The following is a 22,287-nucleotide window of genomic DNA, read 5'->3' as shown; positions in this document are numbered from 1 at the left end:
AATCATATACAATTTTTTTTATCACTGAAAATTTTTTTAAATATGTGCATGCCCACATACGTTTATAACATCATATATATACTACAATATGTTATGAGAAACGATATAATAATTGTGTAAAAGGAGGGAGTCTAAAAATAACCAATTTTGACCGTAAATAGACACCTTTAAAACCTATGCATTTATTATTTTGAAAGTCTATGTATTTATAAAAAAAGAAGCTTATTTACCGAGAAAAACTTGGGAACCTTCCAAAAATAATAAAATATTTGAACGCTTTGCAAAAACTCATTTTGTTTCTATATAATAAACGATGATAGATTTCAAAATTAATAATGTATTTATACTTAACACATATTAAATATCCTCTAATTATTCTGCATATAAAAATATTAAGGTAAAAATACATAGTTTACTAGATATTTTATACTTTATTTTGACATATATTGACATGAAATATTAAATATCTCGTAAACTATTGGTTTTTTATATCTTTACCTCAATACCTTTATACATAGAAATTAGAGAAATCATTTCTCGGTAAAAAGTTTTTCATACATTAATATGTATAAATATACATAAATATTCATAAACACGTATAATCGTACATGAAATATATCCATATGTACATATTTATACATCCCTCTTTCTTTCATAAAATTACTTTTTAGTGTAATAGAAATAACAATAGTAATGTGAAAACATTAAAAATAATTAAATAGATCATTTTCGCATTGTTCGTTTTAGAAAAAAAACAAGTTTGGAAAAATATTTAAAAAAAATTGCTTTACACAATTATACATAATTTTATATATAATTTATACACAAGTAATTTTTTATATTTCTTCAAACATGATTTTTTCTAAAACAAATATTGTGAACATTACCCTTTTAATTATTTTTAATGTTTTCACATTACTATTGTCATTTCTATTACACTAAAAAGTAATTTTACAAAAGAAAGAAGGATGTATGAACATGTATGGATATATTTCATATAAAATATATGGTTACGAATATTTATGTATGTTTATATATATTTATACATATTCATATATGAAAAATTTTTTACCGAGATTTATGTAAAAAAAATCATATTCCATTTAAAAAAAATGGAAGTAACCTTCATGCAACCTTAAAAAAATTTGTTTAAATTGATTTTACCATTGTTTATCCCCCATACAACTTTCGTCTGAAACATTTTTGCCTACTAGGTTCAGTTTTTTATATATTTCGGTATTTCGTTTTAGGTGGAACACCCTGTATGTTTGTGAATTTTTCGGGTAGTGTATTCTTTACAGTGTTTAATGTTTGCTCCAACCAGGTTCGGGCATGTATTATACATAAGGTATTTTATCTTGTATTATACAGTATAATACATCGCTTAGTTTTATATATATTATACTCCATGTGGCACCATCTCTACATCATGTGTATAATTAATTCTTAAGATCAATCTCTACATTATCCACGCTAAAAACAGTCCGAAATTTGCAAACAGACAGTCAATCAATTGTACAAGTAATGGATAATATTTTTGTACAAATACAAAAAAAATTTGAAAATCAATCGCATTTCTTTCTTATATTTAGAGTTTTTTCTATTTCTTTTTGGAAGGGTATATTGCAACTAGAACCACATACTTCTATAAATTACACTAACCTGCTTACTTTAGATTTGCTCGCCTTGGTTGAAAGAACTCTAAAAATTTTTCAACTTAAAATAAGATAGATATATATTTGGACGTTGAAAAGAGAGACTGCGAGGATGTTGAGTGCAAAAAATGCAAGCAATATGAACAGATCTAATGTCTATAGTTCTAGAAATTGATTGAAAAATGAGATGAAAATTATAAAAAAGCAAATTAACTAGAATACTTATAATTTTATGGGTCAACGCCTAATGAATTTACTCACTTTTGTAATTTTCACCTCATTTCAAAATATACAATTGACCTCCTAGAGTGTGTTTAAATTCTCACCTAATGATCCCCAGAGATGCATTCCAAATTAGATTCTATTGATCCAAGTATTATTTTATCCCTGTCGTTCACAGAATATTGAACAAGAATAAAAAACACTCGGAGTTGACAGAATCGAATTTTGAAACGCACCCAAGATATCATAATGTTATTCTTGTTTAACATTCGGTGAATTGAAATCAGTTGCATTGGAATAAGAAATACAGTGTCGCTGACATAATTTCGGGAACAGAAAATGCTTTAGTATGCACATTTCTTGAACTAGTGAAACCTACAATGCAATTAGATTATCTTTTATTTTCACCTACCTTTCCTTATCTCTTTTAAATATAAAAAAATATTTTGTGCATTTAGAAAGTAGTGAAGTTATGGATTATTATTATATACATTTTATAAACTTTAATTTTCTACATTGATTTATCAAAAAATTAACTTTCATATGTATATAATTTGGCTGTTAGATTTCTTAATACGTTCTGCTGGATGTAGTACTATATTGATACTGGATTGGTAAAGCTTTCTTCTTTGCGTGATGTAATTTAACTTTCATAATGGCGTGACCGATTTTATTGATGCTATCTTGATATTCCGATCTCCACGATGGCAATGATATCTGTCTTTTCTCGATATCTTCACATTTCTTTTCGCGTTTTAATCCAATTTTTTGTTTACGATCGCGTTTCCCAACGCTTGCATTTCCATTATATCTCGAGGAAGAGAAACGACAATACGGTGAGCAATCAGTTTTTATGATTATTTTTGTTGGCATGCTACACGGTAGACATTGATCATTTGTATCTAGGACTGTCAACGCCATATCTCGCTGTGTCATACGTGCAGCTGCTAAGAAAATTAAAATTTCTTTGAGCAAACATTATTAATAATACAAAAACAAATTATGAACGTGTCTAACACGTGACACCTACGATTTATTTCACAGTATTTTTATCGTACTTACCAGGGTCACTGTAATCCTTTTGATACGTCGTTTTCATAAGATCAATATCCATCCGCGTAATCGGTTCTTTCGGAAATGATTTCTCTAACGCCTCGTATAAACCAGGATATCCTTCTTTAAGCTTCAAAAATTAAATTTAAAATTTAATTCTTTGTAATATCCATTACATTAATTTTAATTTATTATGTTATTTACATTTAAATTAAGTCTCTTTGTATGTTAATGTTATATTAATTTTTGGAAACAAATTTGTCGTAAAATATAAGTAGAAATTATATATACAGAGTAAAACATAAAAAGGGCCTACGAATCATATAGCGCTATTCTTGATCAAATATTTAGTCAAAATATCTTGAGTCATTTTTTTACAATGCTTAATGAAGCAGCTATTATCAAATAAAGCTAATTCAATCAACGCGCGCGCGGATGTATGTACATACACTCACACATACTATCAAACGCACGGCTCACTGACATGTGCCCATCTAAAGGACTCGATCTGGCACCAGTTGAAGAAATATAGATTTATACTTTAATTAATGGATATATTGTTCCATGTATATAGATAGAAGTATAGATTTATAATAAGATTTTTATTCGGACCGACAAGAATTAAACACTACTTTAGTGTTTATAGATTTATATTTTAAATGAATACATCGTTTTATGTATTATATATTGTTCTGCTTATAAAAGCGATATTTTCTTAAAATTATCTAGATAAATTATAATTTCATCTTTTATCTAAATAAATTTAAAATAATTAAAATCATCTTTATCTTACTTAAGATATGTTTATGCATAATTTACTTTATCTTTAGCTAGATAATTTCAAATATACATATATATATATATATATATAAGTCAAAAGAAACGTGAATGCATATATGAGCTACATACATTCATAAAAGATCACTTATGTAATACGCGTTAAACAAAAGTTTGAATATTTTCTTTTCTTACGCAAATACTGGTTAGTTGATCTAATCGCGTTATATCTGCCTTGGGAGCCCGTTCGATTTTGGTTTCATAAATTTTTGGCTCCAGCAGTCGTCCCATAGGACCCATCCGACTCCAATCGGGATACTTCTCAAGTTTTCCATCTAATAATTCTTTACGTTCTTGTCGTGAATCAGTACAAGTGCAATCTTTAATGATAATTGGTTTAATTGGAGGTTGAATACGACATATGGACGACACGTAGGGCCAGGTATAGTCTTTCTGATAGGTTGAAACGTACTGATTTATTTTATTCATGATTTAATTTCTGATGAAAATTCCTGAACTATGAAAGTTCCTAAATGATGGAAGCTTTACGAAGATTTATGAAGATTTTAAGCCATTGTTGTCATGTACTTTCGCCGATCTTTTTGACACTATCAACAGTATCAACGTCAAATATCGATATTAAATGTACATACATAAAGAATTTTTAATCTTTATTTACCTGCTAATTTTATAATAACATTTTGGAGCAATAGTTTATTGTTTTATTATAATTTTCATTGTATCTGTTTCCAAATTTTTATACACGACTGATCTTACTAGCATATTTGCGTTTTACGATTACATTTTTTTACTTCAAATTTTCATATACTTTTCAATAAAATTTTTGACGGTTTAACATTGATATAGAGTAACAACTGACATGTATTATAGATAGTCGATTTGCTGAGAAAACGCTCCTCAAATTTTTTTGTTTCTAATTTACAATGATTTACAGAAATATGCAATCTTCAGAGCATGTATACTATGAAATTATTCAGAATAGATTTCGATCGAAATTATTTTAAATTATATCGGTTTTCCTAGAAAACCATAAAAAAACTAAGGAATAATTAAATAATTCCGATTAAAATTAATTTCACAATACGTATTCTACATTATTCTATAAGTAGACTTCTATATGACTACAGACTTCTATAAGTAGACTGCCAATTTCGCCTCCATGTTCGAAGACAACGCTGGGCACTGGGCAGCATCACATTTGTGTTCAATCATTCTCACATATATAAATTACACGGATAATCACTGCTTGCGCGACGCTGATTCGCACTTTTTGAATTTTGTATTTTGTATTTTTCTTAATCGTGCTGCATTGTGCTACGTTTGTGCCAGTTTGTGTCGCAAACCGCAGCTCAATAATATAAAACGTTTAAAGAAAAATTAACTCCAAATTTTTAATAGAACTGCACTTTTCATATTTTGTACTTCTCTTAATTGTGCTATATTGTGCTACGTTTGTGCTGATTTGTGCCAAGTTTTTCACGAAGTTTCACGCTGCAATAATATTACTCTCGAAAAAATTTTGGAACACCTTGCTCTATATATATATATATATATATATGTATATGTTATTATAATGTTGATATTTTTTCATAATATCCCAGATAACATGCATTTTACATAAAATGTCTAAAAAACTTTTAGATATCTTATACAACATAAATGTTATCTGGGATAGAGTATGTTTTTTGCAAAAACAATGTTAAAATAACTTAAAGTAACGTGTTCTAATTTTTAGATTTTGGATAGCTATAAGTCGAAGAAAGCTGTTTATTTTCACGAATTGTCTTTTTACTGAGATATCTGTTAAATGTACCTCTTTTGTGTATAGAATTATTATTATTATACAATATTTATAAGTTTTTTAACCTTGCTAGTTCTTAAGCGAGTCAAAACAAAATTATTTTTTTCAAACTAAATTTTTAATTAACTTATTTGACAATGAAAACTATGCGTGACATTTCCCCATTGATGCTAACTAAAATTTTATCCAAGATTGTAATAAATAAAACTGTAAGAGCGTAGATTGCCAAGTCAATAATTTTTTGAGTCGGAACTTCTCAAATTTTAAATCGAATTTCTATCATGTATCTGGCCATGCCATAAAGATCTCTCAATATGGTTCAAAAAACATGTATTCATATTTCGGATTAACTATATATATAGTAATAACATGGCAGAATGAAATTATAAAAACACCGTGCTCTCGGAAAATAGGGAAGGCTAGCAGTGTGGTCTGATTTAGTCGAAATAAATCATCTTGCCTTCTCTCGTCAACTGGCACGTTTTCGAAGGAAGGAAAGCTCGGAAACGGACTGTACCGATGGTCGCTCTAAAGATATCGCTGCGTCCACGCTACCAAGAATAGAACAGTGATGTCGTCATTTTGAACATCGACTAAACAAGACGCGATGAAGTCGTGCCATGCATACACACTAACGGTTTTACAACGGGCTAACTAATCGAATTTAGCTTTATATGCGCGATATACCTTCAATAGAATACACATCATCAGCCAATATGCTTATCTTCCCTTCTCTGTAGATTTCAAGTTCTCTTCCAATTCTCCTCTATATTCTTCCTAATGCAATGTAAAATCATATAGAGTTTATTCAAGACAGAACAATATACAAGATATGAAAACGAGTATCTAAATAATGCTTCAATTAAACGTAGAAAATAGATAAATATTTTACAAATTATTATATTTTGTATCACGAAAAATGTGCATTGGGTGAGTGCAAAAGTTTGTGTCTAATTTAAAAAAAAGTTTTTATATAATGTTTAATATTTTACTCAAATTGACAATATTTGATAGAGCAAAGTTTCAACTTTAAAGGTCTGTTTTTTAATCGCGATACAATGATTTTTATCGGAGCAATCAAAATCAACATCCTCTTTATTTAATCCGCGATAACAAAAAATTTTAGAAACACTTTTAAAAAATATTTTTATAGGGAAAATTTAAGTTTTTATGTTAGAAAGTAAAAAATTTTAGCAATTTTTTTTTTATGAATAAATCCACAAAAAAGAAAATTTTCCACGAGAAGAAAATTTTCCATTATGTCCAGCTCATAGTTTTCTATATATAAAAATGACCAAACTCACAGAAACTCAATAAAACATAGTGAACTTTCAAAGGTGGAGATTATAAGCTTTAAAATATTGTTTCTTAAATTTAGATTTCGTTTATTTTTAACGAAGTTGCAACTATTCGAATTTTAAATATATCAACCACAAATGTTTGCCCTCATCTAATATAAAACCATCATTTATTTATATCGCTAGAATATCTCAACAAGTGTGGTTCCGAGACGATGGCGGCCAGTTCATTGTGCGAATTTAACTTACGTCAGATGTCGAGGACGATCGATAAAATGAACAAGGAAGATATTCCTTGTATTACATTGTTTAACTTATAGTTTGGTGCACAAAGAGATCAAGACTCACGTTGTTTGTTCTCAAAGACCGCTTTTAACTCTCGGCAGATGTATCCTTCTGAGAACTGAGTCATTTTTATCCTTATTCTATTCAATCGAATCTGTTGGATAATCAGACTTGCTTTGCCTATAAATATAATTCATAAAATAACAATAAAAAGCCACAATTTGTGAGTTTGAATTTATACTTTTACGATGTGAAAAGGATGTACAAACAATCTTTGAAAATTATATGAATATATTGGGTCTCAAGTGACCCAGTCCCTGCCAAGAGTTAATAAAACTTCGATAAAGATACGGAGAGAAGTATTATTTCGCTTTGCGTTCCGTAGACATATTCGTAGTCGCAGACCATGACCACAGACGCATCTATATAACGCATGCTACTGAAATGAAGAAAAGATCGACTCAATGAAAGAATGAAAGAATAGACAAAATAAAGCCATGTGAAATAACGAAAAAATATGCGAAAAATCGTGATGCTGAGACCAAGAAATTTATGTCGCGCTTTATGACACATCCATCTTTTTCCCGCTTTGCGGCTTTGGTCCGAAATATTTGTTCATTCACACGAGGAAATAAGGGGAATCAGGAAAGTCACACGTGTCTCTGTGCCATTAAAAATCACCAACGCATACGTTTTGTGCCATAAATTTTGGCCGGGAGCAAATTATTATTCGCACGATTTAGTTTTAGTCTGACCAAAAGCCGTTACGAAGATTTATATACTGCGTTCTCCATCTCATTTCTTTCTTCTTCTCGATTCTTAATATTTTTGAGACAAGACGAAGGAAAAAAAAGGCAAAGAGAATCTTTTTAACAAAGAGGCTAGGATGTATGCGAAATGTGTGTTACAGAAGGGTTGGTAAAGTTACAGAGGTGTTAGTAAGTGCATAAACTGATGCCGTATATAAGAGGCATTAGTTTATATTGTATATCATTTGGAGGTTCGGATTCATTTTTACTTTTAAAAACAAATGTTTCTCTATGAATTTTCTATAGTTAATGAATCTTATAACTACAGGAGTTTAATTGTTCCATAATTGCTATTGTTTCTTCCAGTCGTCATTTTGGCCTAACTTGGGATTGATATTCTATAAAATCTTTAATATTCAATACATTAAGGGAGGGTGAGAGAGGGAGAGAGAGAGAGAGAGAGAGAGAGAGAGAGAGAGAGAGAAGTAATAGAATCCATTTCAAATTTTATAATTCGATTTTATACTTAAGTTTTTGTATTTTTAGATATTTTCTGCTTGAATTATATTTACTTTAACAAGTTTTATTTCTCAAAATATTTTTTTATTAATTGTAAAATTAAAGCTTGTTTAAGCAAAGTTCAATTTTAATTAAGCGAAATGAAATTATGTATGTACAAAAATTGCAAAACTTTATATAAAATTATTCGTATAACTGTATATTAATTTTGCTAATAATTGGTTGTCGTAAGAATTTGATGCGTTTTGTAAGTTGTATTTAAAACAAAAGTGTATGTACATAAACGCGCTTTCAATTAGACAATGGTGACATTTGTACATATGTTAATTTGATGTCGAGTGAAACGCGGAATAAGTTTGTGCAGAGAGAGAGAGAGAGAGAGAGAGAGAGAGAGAGAGAGATTTTATACAATTTACTCGTGTTCGCATTCCCGATGGTACAGTGTCCAATTAAACGTTTGATATAAGGACGGCAAACCCGCGTCGTGTGTTTTGACTTTTGTGGTGATGTATGTGTTTTCGCTACGAAACGACGCGACAAAAAGAATTCACCGTGAGACGAAAGTGAAGAGAAGGGTAATCCGTGGAATAGCGAGAATTTTGTGTACAGATACGAAGTGTAAAATTATCATTTAATGACATATACGTCGGATACTACTATCAAGAAGGATCTTTATAGTGCATAAAATGTCAACCGAAAAGTCTCGTTTACAATGTCTGCAGTATATGGCGTTGATAAATAAACTCTGGATCTACTTCTTCATTGTCACAATACCTAATAATATTGTTGCTTTGCAATTTTTGCGCGAAATAACTAATATCAATATATCAATATTTTTCTTATTTTTTATGAAATTACATTTCGACGTATGATGACAAAATACAAAGAAAAGTTTATCTCTAATATATTATTAAATAAGTTACATTCCTAAAATGAATTAAGAGTCTCCGAACACGTCATATGGAAGCCATGAATTGCCGTCGTAAAAGTGTTTGTGCTCTACTTAAACTGTCTTTATTTATCACAAAACTCGACATATCAACTCGACGTTGTCACACTTAATCTCTTTATTAAATTAGTAAATTTATATACAAGTTCTGAAAGAGAGAGAGAGAGAGAGAGAGAGAGAGAGAGAGAGAAAGAGAGAGATATCTTGTTCATTAAAGAAAGATACACATAAAAAAAAGAGGTGTAAAATATTATAAATTCTTCTCATTAAGAGATGGATGTCTCTTTCAAAAATATGACGCATTGTATTCAATTTTGAAAGTTCTATTTCATTTAAAATTTTCATTATCTATCGACGAAATGAAAAATAAATAAATACATTTTTTGCGCTTGATATAAGAAAATTAATAAAATTTAAGAAATTACGTTTAGTTAAACAAACTATCGCGTATTCTTCGACTTTTTCAAAGTTAATGAACCTCACATCCATTCGCAAGCTCATGGAATCCTGGAGTATCAAAAAAATACAAAGACGACACTGTGACGATATACAACATGTGTCAGCTGCGTTCTCAAGAAATGTCATTGCTCGTACTTTGTCTATCTACTAACAAATAGGCTTTCACGAAAAAATCTAAATATATTTATCTTGTATACTAAGATAATATTGAAAGAATTACAAGGAACCGCAAGGGATTATAAGAAAATTTAATTATCCACTTAGACTAATCAGATCAAGAATGATCCATAAACCAATGCCAAGAGATTCATTCGATTACGTTAACTAGCGTGACGTAGCTGCGACTATGGGAGTTTACACGATATCGTGTCGCGATCGTGCACTGCTGCAGGGATGGACGATTGCTCGCACGAGTTGGAAGGACAGTGGTTTTAAAATAAGCACTGGGAGTCCCAGCGCTCTGCCAATGTCCATCGGTCCGAGCGCTTACTCTCTCTCTCTTGCTCTCTCTCTTTCTCTCTTTCTCTCTCTCTCTCTCTTTCCTATCTTTCCGATTCATTCGCTCGTTCTCTTTCTTAGCGGCGTGGTAGTTGATCGTGGATCGTGCTCGCAGTAACCGCTGTGTCGTTCGTCGTCGGTCGCGAGAAGAGACCACGTTGTTTCATAAGTTACGCGTGTCGACGTCAAAGGTATATTTCTATGGGAGATCTCTCGAGATATTAGATGAACGTCATATTTTAGAGTAATTCATCGAATGACGTGTCACGATTTATTTTATCGCTGAGATTGGTAATTCTTAAACAGTCATGCAGGGTTGGGAAACAACGCAGTGTGTTACTTTTGTTGGATAACGATAATGAATGTAATTGTTACTTTAGACGCGTACAATACATGGAATGTTCATAAGCTATAAATTTAAAAAGCAAAAATTTATGCTTGATTGTGTTGCAATTATAACCACAATCATTATAATCATTATAAATCTTGTGTTGAACTGGTTAATTAGTGATCAAGACAGTTAAATGTTACTGTAAAAAAAGGTTCCTCAAAATTCGATGAAAAAGTAACAGAAATTGTAAGACTTTTATTTTGAGTAACGGGTAACGAGTTCCTTTTTTAAATTATGTAATTCATCATGATAACGAGTTATTTTTTTTAAAAAGAGGTTAACGATAATGTTAATTTATAAAGTAATTTTCTCAACCCTGTTCGATCCTACAAACACGTATCGCACTGAACTACGTTCGAAAACACTACCCGAGTATTTCCTAGCATCATTTTATCCTTGTTGTTAAACAAAGATAAAATGATACTCGGATAGTGTTTTTGAACGCCCTGCAGGTGGGTCGGATTTATGATGACTCGAATAAATCAGTTTGCGATTTTATTGAGTGACGTTCCTGTCATTACGACGGAACGCGGCTGAAATCGTGTCACGATTGTGTCGGTCACGTGACTGTAACGCTTGGCATGGACAACGGGATGATCGATAGTGCCGATTGCTAATTGACGATAAATCGGTCTATGGCATTATACTTATCCAACGAAAATGTTACTCGCATTATATTGGATTTGAAACAAAGATCGTTTTCTCAAAAAGATTCTATACGAATAAAATCGAAGCGTTATATTATCTTGGGATCATATCTCGTAACTTTTTCTGTTTATATTTTGTTAAGACTACAAGATAAATAGGGGTGTTTATTTTAATAAGCGCTAATTTAATTGATATACATATTTATGAATGACATCAACATAAATGTTTTAGATTTATACAGACGTTTTTATCGTTTTTTTTATTGTACCACCGAGTGTATTTTTTTTATTGTACCACGGATTATATTTGCTAGCTAAAAAGGTAGATACGATTTGATAATATCGCTACATTAGCTAGTGCTAATATTTTTTAAAAGCCTATAATTTATAATCAATTTTGAAATTTTCCCAGTTCGACAAATTTACGTTAAAAAATTTCATTAATGCCAAATTTAATTTATCAGAGCTAATTAAACACGAACTAATCGATTGTTTGTAGATGATATATAACGTTTGCTATAGATATCTCTGTATACAATTTTTGTGTCTAAAATTACTCCGCTTTCCTTTACATAGTGGTAGTACTCAGAATCGGGATTAAACATTTCGTACCCGAGGCAAAAGAAAGAAAAGAGCGCTCTCAGTAACAAAAAATATTTCTTTTACAACGTGTAAAATATGATTATTAATTTAATTAATGAACATAATCACGTGTACAGGTATACAAATTACGTCTACATGTACGTTATTAGATTTTTAAAAAATAAAACATAATTATACTAAAGTTACAGTAAAATTAAAGAATATGTATATACTTTGTATAGTCTGTACTATATAGTATCTACCTATATTTATATATATAATTAATATTAATTCTCTAAAAAATTATAGAATATTTATTTTTTATTTAAAGTAATTTCCGTGTTTTGATACCCGCAAGTTATTTTCAATCAAAATTTATATCTTACATATTATATTATATTTTTATTTAAATACACAGTGAGAGTTCAACTCTTATAAATAAGTTATAGATTGGGAATAAAATTAACATATGTAGAAATTTATATTGCATTTTTGCGCGCTTTCAATTGTTTACATGAGTCAAGTACCTCGTTCGCCACACCCTAGTCTGCTCTGATAATACCGCAGCGATTTCCCTCTTTCTCTCTCTCTTTCGATAAGCCCAATTAGGTTCTAATTAATCTCATTTCACAGCGGGCGCTTATATATTATTCTATTCTTCATCTCTTCCTTTATGGCTCTCGTTCATCGTGTGCCGCGTCTAGTTTCCGTTTCTCCGATTATGCGACTGGGTTATGCGAGGAACGTGTAGTGGCACCAATCGCGCGAGTCGTCGCTGTATTATCGAGTGTCGCGACGCGCGACGTCGCGGCTAAAACGCGATTGAACTTCGCGGGTACAGTGGGGAATTGTCGTTTCTCCTTCTTTGCGAGTATATACGTTTTAAGTGACTCAGCTAGACTCGGAGAAAATCGACGTGATTCATCCGCGTAGTGGACGATGAGACGCACAGTAGTAAATACTCCGACAAAAGTGAATCTTCGCGAAATCGCTCGCCGAAAAGTGAAACCGGCTCCGAAAGTGTCAAAGTGGTTCGAGCCAACGTTCGATCAGACGGTAGCGTTGCGATGTTCGTCCACATTCGCGCGGCATTATGCTAGTATTACACTAGCGATTGGAGATTATATCTACGCTCGCATTTGCCTTCTCTTGACTCATAAAAAAAAGCTGCTGGTTAACAGTTTCTTTCTGATTAATTAAGTGACGCAAACGCAAACGCAGACGCAATTTCTAATCGATAGTGTGATACGGGCATTAGACCCGTTTGTGACGATTGTAGAATGATCACTATCGCAATTAGAAAAAGACACCCACCGTAGAAAATTATTCGACCCACGCAGATGCCAGGTGTCAATTACGTACAGCCGGAACCGCGATATTCCGCATCCATTTGGTACACTAAAATCGACGCATCACTCATGGGAGTTCAAAGCACCGAGCAGTTTATTGACAAGTACCACCACGTTATAGGTAAGACATTTACCGTGACAAAATTTATGTTTCGTAAGGAGGAGCACGAGGAAGCTGGGAATCGTGGTAGCTTCCGGAAAGACTTATCTCAAATTACAGACCACGAGATAAACTCTCTTTAATAAGTTACATATAGGCTGGTAGTCGTAGTTGGGTCTCTTAATTCAAGACCGTCTTAAATAAGACGCTAATGCGGCTCTCTGATTGGTTCGTGACACCTTAAGACAGAACTTAAGATGATCTTGAATAGAAGAACTGACTATGAATACTGGTTATAGATTTCGTTAGAATGTGCGCGTTGAGCAGAATCTCAGATAGTATAACTAATCCATTTGATCTTGAAGAGTATATTTACTTTCTTAAAACAATTAACGAAACTCACTTTCTTGAGTATTTTATAAATTAACGCATACTGAAAAATATTCACGTGTAATGCACATCACGTATAAGAGGTCTGTGACGTTGAATTGAATGAAAACGGCGGGTGCATTCAATACAACCGCTCACTGAGCACTCAGTGAGCTTTTGCTCCTGTTTGGTCTATATTTTTAGATCTAACGGAATAAACCTATCGGATGCAAGAGCTCATTGAACGCTCAGTGAACATTGTACAGAATGCACCCAAAGTAATTTTTCAAATTTGGTGAATCCTAAGTTTCAAGTATGTAAAATTTATGATTAGATTCGAGTATTGGGTCTTATACTTTCTATTAAATATTCCCTTGTGCTCCTTGCTTACTCTAGTATAAGATGCGAAAAATTCAAAGCAGAAATAACATAAAATATTCATAAAAAAGGAAGCTAACAAGATAAAAAAAATAATGTACATATTATTTACTTAAAAAATTGTCAAAATATCTGAAGTTTGAATTTGTATGTTGTATATCTACTATTAGCTTTAAATATTTCTTATATAAAATGTTCCTCAAAATCATACACTACATATACACATATAAAAGCAGTTTTATAAAAATATGATTATGTCATTTATGCTTTGAATTTTGTTCGTGAGTTAATTGATTTTTTTTAAAGCATCAGTATAAAAATATAGTATTTGTCAATTTAATGTTTTTTAAAGATATAATAATATTGATTTCAATTATATGTATTTCAATAGTATTTATTTATTACATTGCATTTGGTCAGCGGCATATTTGAAATTGCATTTAACATGTTTATCCATGTAAATCCTTCTTCTCTCCATCTTGCTTATCCAGAGATTTAAAAATCGCACTAATGACAGAAAAAAATGACAAAAATACGGAAAAATGACCACTCTTGCGGTTCTTTTTTACAATTAATATCGATGGCATATCTTGTGGAAGCTAAGCGCAGACGAGCTATTCTCTTTCTTTTCTCCATTTCTCTCTCTCTCTCTCCCTCTCTCTCTCTCTCTATCTCCTTCTTTCTCTTTTCCATGTCAAATAAATCAAGTGATACAACATTATGGATCCAGCAATACAGCGTACAATATAATGCATTAATAAATCCGCTATAACATTAATATTTAAATTGTATTATCAGCAAATAATTGGAAATTCAATTGTCATGAATTATCACAAAATATTATATTCCTTAATAAATCATTTTTAAAAGAAAAAAATGTTGTTTAATTTTAGATATATGTATATAAGTAGTAAATAAATTTAGTTTAAGGAAGTATTACGCAAATTAATACTTTATTCTCAAGAATCTCAAAATTATTCAAAATTTTACAAATAGATATAAATCGATCCCAAAAAAATTGACAGCACTTGATCAGCGCCACCGGTCGGCGGCTTGGCGCAACCAATAGCCATGCACACAAGCACGAACCCATGTCGTGTAACTTTGGTAATTGGTAGCAGAAGCGTGCCGACTATTGCTCTGACTTTCTTACTCTATATTTTTATTGTTCGCTTTCGGCGCACCGAATAAGACAGCGAGAGAGAACCCGTCCTCCTCGCTCTTGTATAGCTTCACTCTTCACTCAAGCAAGCGTCAAGCTACCGAAAATGTTTTATCATCCGCTCGGCGTATCAAGGGACATATAGTGATAACTGCAGATAATATAACTTTTAATAAATGTAATTATATATACATCTTCCATTAATCCAAGGAATCTAGCTTAACGCTTGCTTGAGTGAAGCTAAAGGCGAACAGAAAACGTAGTGCGAGAAAGTCAGAGCGATATAGTCAGCTGATATAGTCGGTACACTTCTGTTACTGAAGTACGGACATGAGCTTGTGTGGCTACCGGTTGCGCTAGACCGCTGACCGATGGCGCTAATCGCGAGAAGTATGATGAAAACTTGCTAGCCCGCCACACATGGATTTCAGATATTATCTTTGAATTTTCATGCACTCTCGCGTTGAAAATAACGCAAAAAATTGCCCTTGCAAACTTATCGTATTTATGGAGTTAATAACTTAATAAATTAAGTTTTTCTTTAAATCTCAATTCAGATTTTTAAATTATATTACCACATATGAAAAGTCCATACATATATGTATGGTACGTTGAACCCCAGGGTAAGCTTAAAACTGAAAAAATAGTTAAAAACCTACATTTTTCAACTTAGAATTGTTATCTGATATAGATGTTTCTTTAATACAAAAGTTCTGTAGCTCGGATGAGCAAAATAGTATTGCACCATCCCTCGAATTACGTGGACAAACAATATTGAGTTTATGAAACTAAGATTATAGAGAGCTTTAAAAAAATGTATATTGATTTGCAAATTATATATGTACGTATATGTGCTTAGCGAAGACTAAGAATAATGGTAAACAACAGTAATTGTGTCTAACAGTAAGTGCATTTAATATATTGCAAAAGATGGCATATTGTAATATATTAAATCAAGATTATAATATAACATACTGAACCAAAAATGTAAGTAAATGCAATAAAACTATTCATTGTATTAATGAAAAGTTTATTAAAATTAGTGTAACTAATGAATAATTTATTCTACCCTAATGGAAATAAAACATAAAGCGAGTGTCAATAAAGCGTTAATTGGAGTGTAAAGAAAGTGTAAGGAGGAAGTAACATAAATGAAACTCGTAAGAAGCGATAATTGGAACATAAAACGTAAAGGGAGCGTCAACTAAACATTAAAGAAACATAAATAAAGTATAAGGTAACTCCGGTATATACGTCGCACCTATCAAAAACTTAATTTATTAAGTATTATTTACTATGTTTAAAATAAACGAACTATATCAGCAACATCTTTGTACTGTCTAATACTATGAAAAAAATATTAGAAATCCGAAATATTTAGTTTTCGTATTAAAAAATAAACTTTTTGAAATCTTGCATTTTTGCTATATATAGATAATGGGTGGGATATATGGCAAAAATACAAGGGTTTCAACAAACTAAACAAAGAATACGAAAGCAAAGCACTTGTATTTTGCTATACAACTTGCTTTACTATTCTTCTACACGTATGTATCACGAAATAACCACTAGGTCTTTTACACGCCTTACAGTAATCATTTTATGTAGATTATAATTTATGATGATGCTACTTGTTACACACACAGTGACAAATCGATTCAACTCACAATAATTTCATTAATATTAACAGTAAGAAGCTAAAATTATAACTCAATAATAACAAAAAAGCATGTAACAGAGTAGTTGCGAGAAAATTACCCCCACTCCTTCTATTTTTTCTGACTTCCGCGGCGTAAATCCCATCGCGGCGTATATACCGGAGTTACCCTAGATAAATTCTTTGGCAAGCACGAGCAGAATGTTCGTTGAATGTAAACGGAGCGTGATTAGGCAGTCTAGAAAACGTAAACATCGTCGAGTTTTTAGAGGACCGTGAATAAGATATAAGGCCCTTGGTAAGCAAATGATATTTTTAAATATATTTCATTTATTCGGAAAAAAAGTGCTATGCTTCCATCGTGGAGCCCTAGGGATTCATTTCAAAAAAATTATTTCATTAGAACACAACTGAAAAATCTTTCAATGCTACGTCTTTTATCTTATAGCTTTTTCTCTTGGGATAACGCTTACACGCAATTGGGTGCAGCCTCACACCGCACCAGTTGCGTGTATAAGCGTTACACTCAGCTACCCTACACTATAGTGGTGCACACCATGATTATTGCGCTAAAACCCTGTTCACGCTTGACTTCCATTTTCAAATTTTAAATGTCACACTAGCTCTACACCGTCCCTTTAAGACGGTGTAGCAAAATCCCACTTCGTGCATAAAATTTACATTACACCGTAGCCACAGAAACACGGTACACCGAATTAGTTCGCTTACGACCAGCCATAGAAACAAGGTACACTATCTGAATATTGTACTAGTGGGCGATAGTTCAGCCAAGAGAAAACGCTACTATCTGTCTGTGCGGTTTTTTAAATTCGAGAAGTTAGTTCTCGGTAATTCCCTCTGGTGGCAGTGCCACGTATTACTCAACGATGCTTCGTTTACGTTCGCTGTACAACTTAATGACGCTCCGTTTTAAAATAAATTTTTTATTTCTATATTTTGAAAGCATACACGAAGTGTATTTGAATGCTCCGTGTACTTTTTGTGGAACGTTTAGAAAGACAAAGTACCAATGAATAAAGTGTTTTGGAAGTGTATTAGTACGCTCCATGCATTCTTTGCGGAGTGTTGAGGAGCGTATGAGAAACGTTAATGAAAAAATAATATCTAAAACGTGTGGGAAATGTGACAACTGTATTTCAGTTTACGGAGCGTTTGGGGAGAGTTCGAGAGGAGCGTGTATCGATAAGCTTTACATTTGCATCCACAATGATTTAGATGTTATAAAAGGATGAATTGAGTTATTATAAACTATTACTAGAATTCTCATTGTAACAATTATTTATGTACATTGAAACAGCCTGCCATAAATTTATTATAATAATGAAAAATTTTATTTAGTGAATAATATCGTTGAATCATGTATTTGTTAATTTAGCCCTCCGTAAACCAGATGGGGTCTGACATACTCCAGCAAGATGAATTTCTATAACTTCTCAAAAAGTACTGCGCGCATGTTATCGGTTTCGTGCAGCTGGAAAATGCGTTATTACCAATCATGGCTGCGTTCGGAAACATTACTCGAGTGTATCGTTTTATCCTTGTTATTCACCCAATGTTAAACAAGGATAAGATGATACACGGAGACACCCGGGTGATATTTCCGAACGCAGCCCATACTGAATTATAATATATTTATAATGAAGTATAGCATGGGATATGAAATATACCCACATATGATCCATGTTGATTTTCCACCTGGTTAGCGGAGGGTTAATGAATGATTTTATTACTTTACGATCACGCTTGTTGATATTATAAAGTGATATGATATTAACTACTGCATTGTATTAAAACATTTTAATTATAAATACGCATCGGATCATTTTATAATTCTTGAAAACGCATATGCGGTATTAACGGAATTAGGACCTAAGATTTCTGAAGTAGCAACACACTAATCGCGCGCTTGTTTTAACTAGAATCCTTATACTATATAGAGGATGTAAAACTTTTTACTGATTTAATTAAATATTACTTTAAATTATGATACATTCAAGTTCAGTATATTAATAAACGGTGATTTGTTATATTAATTAATTTAATTATTGACTAATAAAGACATATATACTCAATGTAATATATTAAAAATTCATTGTATTAATGAACTTCAAGTTAATGAATTCATTTATTGATATTAGGAACTACATTTTTTCAGTATGCATTAATTTAAGTGACACAGAATGATAATGTATGAAATAAACAATTATAATTTAAATTTGAAATAAGATCGATATAATAAATATAATTAAATATGAAGAATTTCTATTTACGGAAAAGAAATTAATTAAAGATGTTATTATTGTCGACATTTTTAATTTTTAATTAAAATAGTTTGTACTATTGGTTTTAACCGTTAAGTTCGACTGTCACTTTAGCATCCTTTTAAAATAAAATATTAGATTAAAAAATTATATTATTTAATAATCAATATTATATATATAATTGTAAAAATTAATATTAAAACTTAAAATCTTAAGCTAATCTCTATCAAGCTTTTCTTTTATATTTAATAAATCTTCGATAAAAAATTCTTTATATTAATACTTTTATCTTTTAATATACACATGTTTATCCTTAAAAATTAGATTGTAATTAACAAACTCAAATTTTATTAAAAATTTTTATTAAACTTTGTTTTCAAACATTAATATCGTTAAGGATGCATTTTATTGCTAATACTGAAAATTTATAATTCACATTACGTTTACTACAGATTTTCAGTTTTGACGATGACTATCGAAATGCAATCAGGTATGAAGTACAAAACATTTTTCGATATTTAAACTTCTATTATAAAATATTTTTAGTTATTTATACATAAAAATAATGCGATCTATTGAGTAATAGAAAAAGGAATTAAAGTAACAATAAAAGTAACGGAATTCGTTATCGTTACTATGAAAATGTAACGACATTACCATTACTATTACAGATAGAAAAAAGTAACGATCATTACAAAAAAAAGTAACTAAAATGGTAACAGCGCTGCGTTACAAGTAATTATTTCTCAACTCTGCAAGTAATATGTCCATATTTGATGAAACATTAATACGTAAAAAAAAAGCATAGACGCTTCTTTTACGTTTCATTGTTCCAATTTTCGCCTCCTAGAAGTTTTGCTTTTGTTACTCTCCTATTACATTCGACTTACACTCCGATTTTTATTTCCATCAAGGTTTGACTTTAAGCGGGGCTTAAAACTTACATTTTCTCTCTTTACAGCAAAGAGAATAAAAGAGATAGAGAAAGTTTTAAGCCTCGCTTCAAGTCAAAGTAACATTAGTGCAATCAGGTCTAAGTTTAATTGCTAAAACAGCGGTCCTATCAAAAGTTCAGCCGTTACGTCAATTTCCTCTTAAATACTACTCTTGTATACTGTAACCTTCCCATTAGGCAAGTTCGTTTGATGAGTTTTAATAATCTTGATCTTCTGAAAATAATAATGCTTATATAAATTGTTCACACAAATATCACAACTGCGTTTAGTATACATTATGAATGAATGGTACATATTTTGAAAATAAGAATTAATCTAGTCAATATATGATCTCTCGTATGATAATCTATTAACAATTAAAATAAAACTTTGTAACAATGTTTAAAATATTATATGGGAAGGTAGGAGTATAGTGAATTTTATATTATCTTATTAATTCACAATGTGAGTTAATTGTAGACGTTATTATGGATCTTATTTCTTGGAAATTCATTCGTCCACGTGACGTTGTATAATATGAGGCGTTTTATTCTAATCTTACGTTTTGTAAATATTATCTAAGTTCGTTCAACACGTTTCTCGGTTAGTGGGTGGTCTTCGAAATAGCGTCGTTAATGTCGTTACTGTGAGAATCAGCAAAACAGAGCCTACTACTACTCACTTCAACTTGTCATTTAATATATTTATATATATTTGAAGGTTTTTTTTCATATATTTAGGTTGGAACCTTTAGAGCACATTTATCTTTTTTTTATCTGTACTATTTCTTTGACTTAATCCACAAAATTTACAGTCACTTAAAACTTATCACTAATAAAGTGATGTCTTCTAAATTGCTCTTTGTATACTCGTAATTGTAATTTGATAAAATTCGTGGCTTGGTGTAGCACAAATATTTCAAATCTCTTGTTGGCTCCTCTTTTAACAAAAAATTTATAAAAATGATAATTATTTGGTATCGCGGTTATCGGCGGTTTCAAGTCATAATTCTGCAGTTTGACATGTCATTGTCTTCTTATTCGATATTATGACAACGAAGAGCAATATACTATCACAATCTTGTTAAAACCGATATTGTTTCATCGAGAAACGCTAGTAGCCATGAATGGTACGCTACCGAAAAGCGCTGTACTGATATTTGGCAAAGCGTGACTACACAATATCACGTCATCGTCGTTGCACCTCCGCAACTCTGGTCTGCAACAAGTCCAGGTAGAGAGGCCATAGCAACTTCTATATCTCTTCTTCGATCTAGTCCATTGCTGTCGTCTCTGCAGCATCCATCCTCTCTTATGCTTGCCGCTTGTTCGCTCGCGTTTCCGCACGCGAGTGAGATGGAAGGGGTGAGAAGGGGCAAAGACGCTTTTAGACACAGAGCGTCCACGAGTGTCGCGACGCCTTGAGGAGCAGTAGTCGCGTATCTTAGCTTCCACCTTGCCGGCTCATACGTGTAACGTTTGCGATTTCGACGTCTATAAACGAACGTCGAGACGTCATATTGTTTTACACGCGTTGTCTTTTACACTATCTTCTGTAAGACTTCGCTACTTGAAGAGATAGTTTCATAAACCACACGGCAGTGAAGAAATTCGTATTTGGAGTGTCTTTTTAATTTCTACTTTCTATATAGGATTGATTAGTATTGGATCTCATTAGCAAGCCGCTACTGATCGTGGAAATTGCTGTTGGATTGTACCTACATCGCGCAATAGAAATAAGTGACTTCTCGTTAGCCCAAATTTCACTCGCTGAGGTCAATCGCGCTTGGCTTTCCATCTAGTTGCTGTTTTTACAGCAGCAGCAGAATTATTGTCGTCCAAGAAATCGCGTCATCGCCTTGCCTCACTATTCCCGATCAGTTTCATGATACTTCCTTCGATGCTAAAGTGGTCAAGTAAGATGGCGTATATGTGTCCTGTGCAAAGCGTATTTGTTTCACTTGATATGTTCTGCAGTCAAAAGTGAAGTGATGGATCATTGTGAGTGAAAGGAGAAAAAGGGACGTTTATATCTCGACTGGTATGGTAAAATAATTGTATAGGGTAGTGGACGGCTAACCGTCCGTGAACCATCCCTATCGTGCACGATATCAGAAAGACACAATTCCGCGAAGGTGGTTCGCGTGGCG

The 22,287-nt window shown here is 31.8% G+C and overlaps 2 protein-coding genes across 5 annotated transcripts; one reads left to right on the top strand and one right to left on the bottom strand.

Moving 5' to 3' along the window:
- Positions 1–2,420: 2,420 nt before the first annotated feature.
- Positions 2,421–4,570, bottom strand: LOC108760707 (uncharacterized). Of its 4 annotated transcripts, none has more exons than XM_018506796.1 (4): positions 4,387–4,570; positions 3,903–4,315; positions 2,940–3,060; positions 2,421–2,824 (listed from the first exon to the last, which is right to left on the bottom strand). In XM_018506796.1, exons 2-4 carry the CDS (start codon positions 4,194–4,196, stop codon positions 2,448–2,450), a joined length of 792 nt encoding a protein of 263 aa, XP_018362298.1. In that variant the 5' UTR covers positions 4,197–4,315; positions 4,387–4,570; the 3' UTR covers positions 2,421–2,447. The 4 variants fall into 4 exon arrangements, with proteins under 4 accessions (XP_018362298.1, XP_018362301.1, XP_018362300.1 ...); XM_018506799.1 differs by having other exon boundaries at positions 2,421–2,821; XM_018506798.1 differs by having other exon boundaries at positions 3,903–4,250.
- Positions 4,571–9,883: 5,313 nt separating this feature from the next.
- LOC108760621 (uncharacterized) lies at positions 9,884–12,943 on the top strand. The gene is made up of 3 exons (XM_018506678.1): positions 9,884–9,919; positions 10,379–10,477; positions 12,540–12,943. The coding sequence occupies exons 1-3, from the start codon at positions 9,884–9,886 to the stop codon at positions 12,837–12,839; spliced, it is 435 nt and encodes a 144-aa protein (XP_018362180.1). The 3' UTR covers positions 12,840–12,943.
- The last annotated feature ends 9,344 nt before the right edge of the window (positions 12,944–22,287 follow it).

Source organism: Trachymyrmex cornetzi, unplaced genomic scaffold (genome assembly GCF_001594075.2).
Source record: "Trachymyrmex cornetzi isolate Tcor2-1 unplaced genomic scaffold, Tcor1.1 scaffold23, whole genome shotgun sequence".
Classification (NCBI taxonomy): domain Eukaryota; kingdom Metazoa; phylum Arthropoda; class Insecta; order Hymenoptera; family Formicidae; genus Trachymyrmex; species Trachymyrmex cornetzi.
This window is presented reverse-complemented; position numbering and strand designations above follow the sequence as displayed.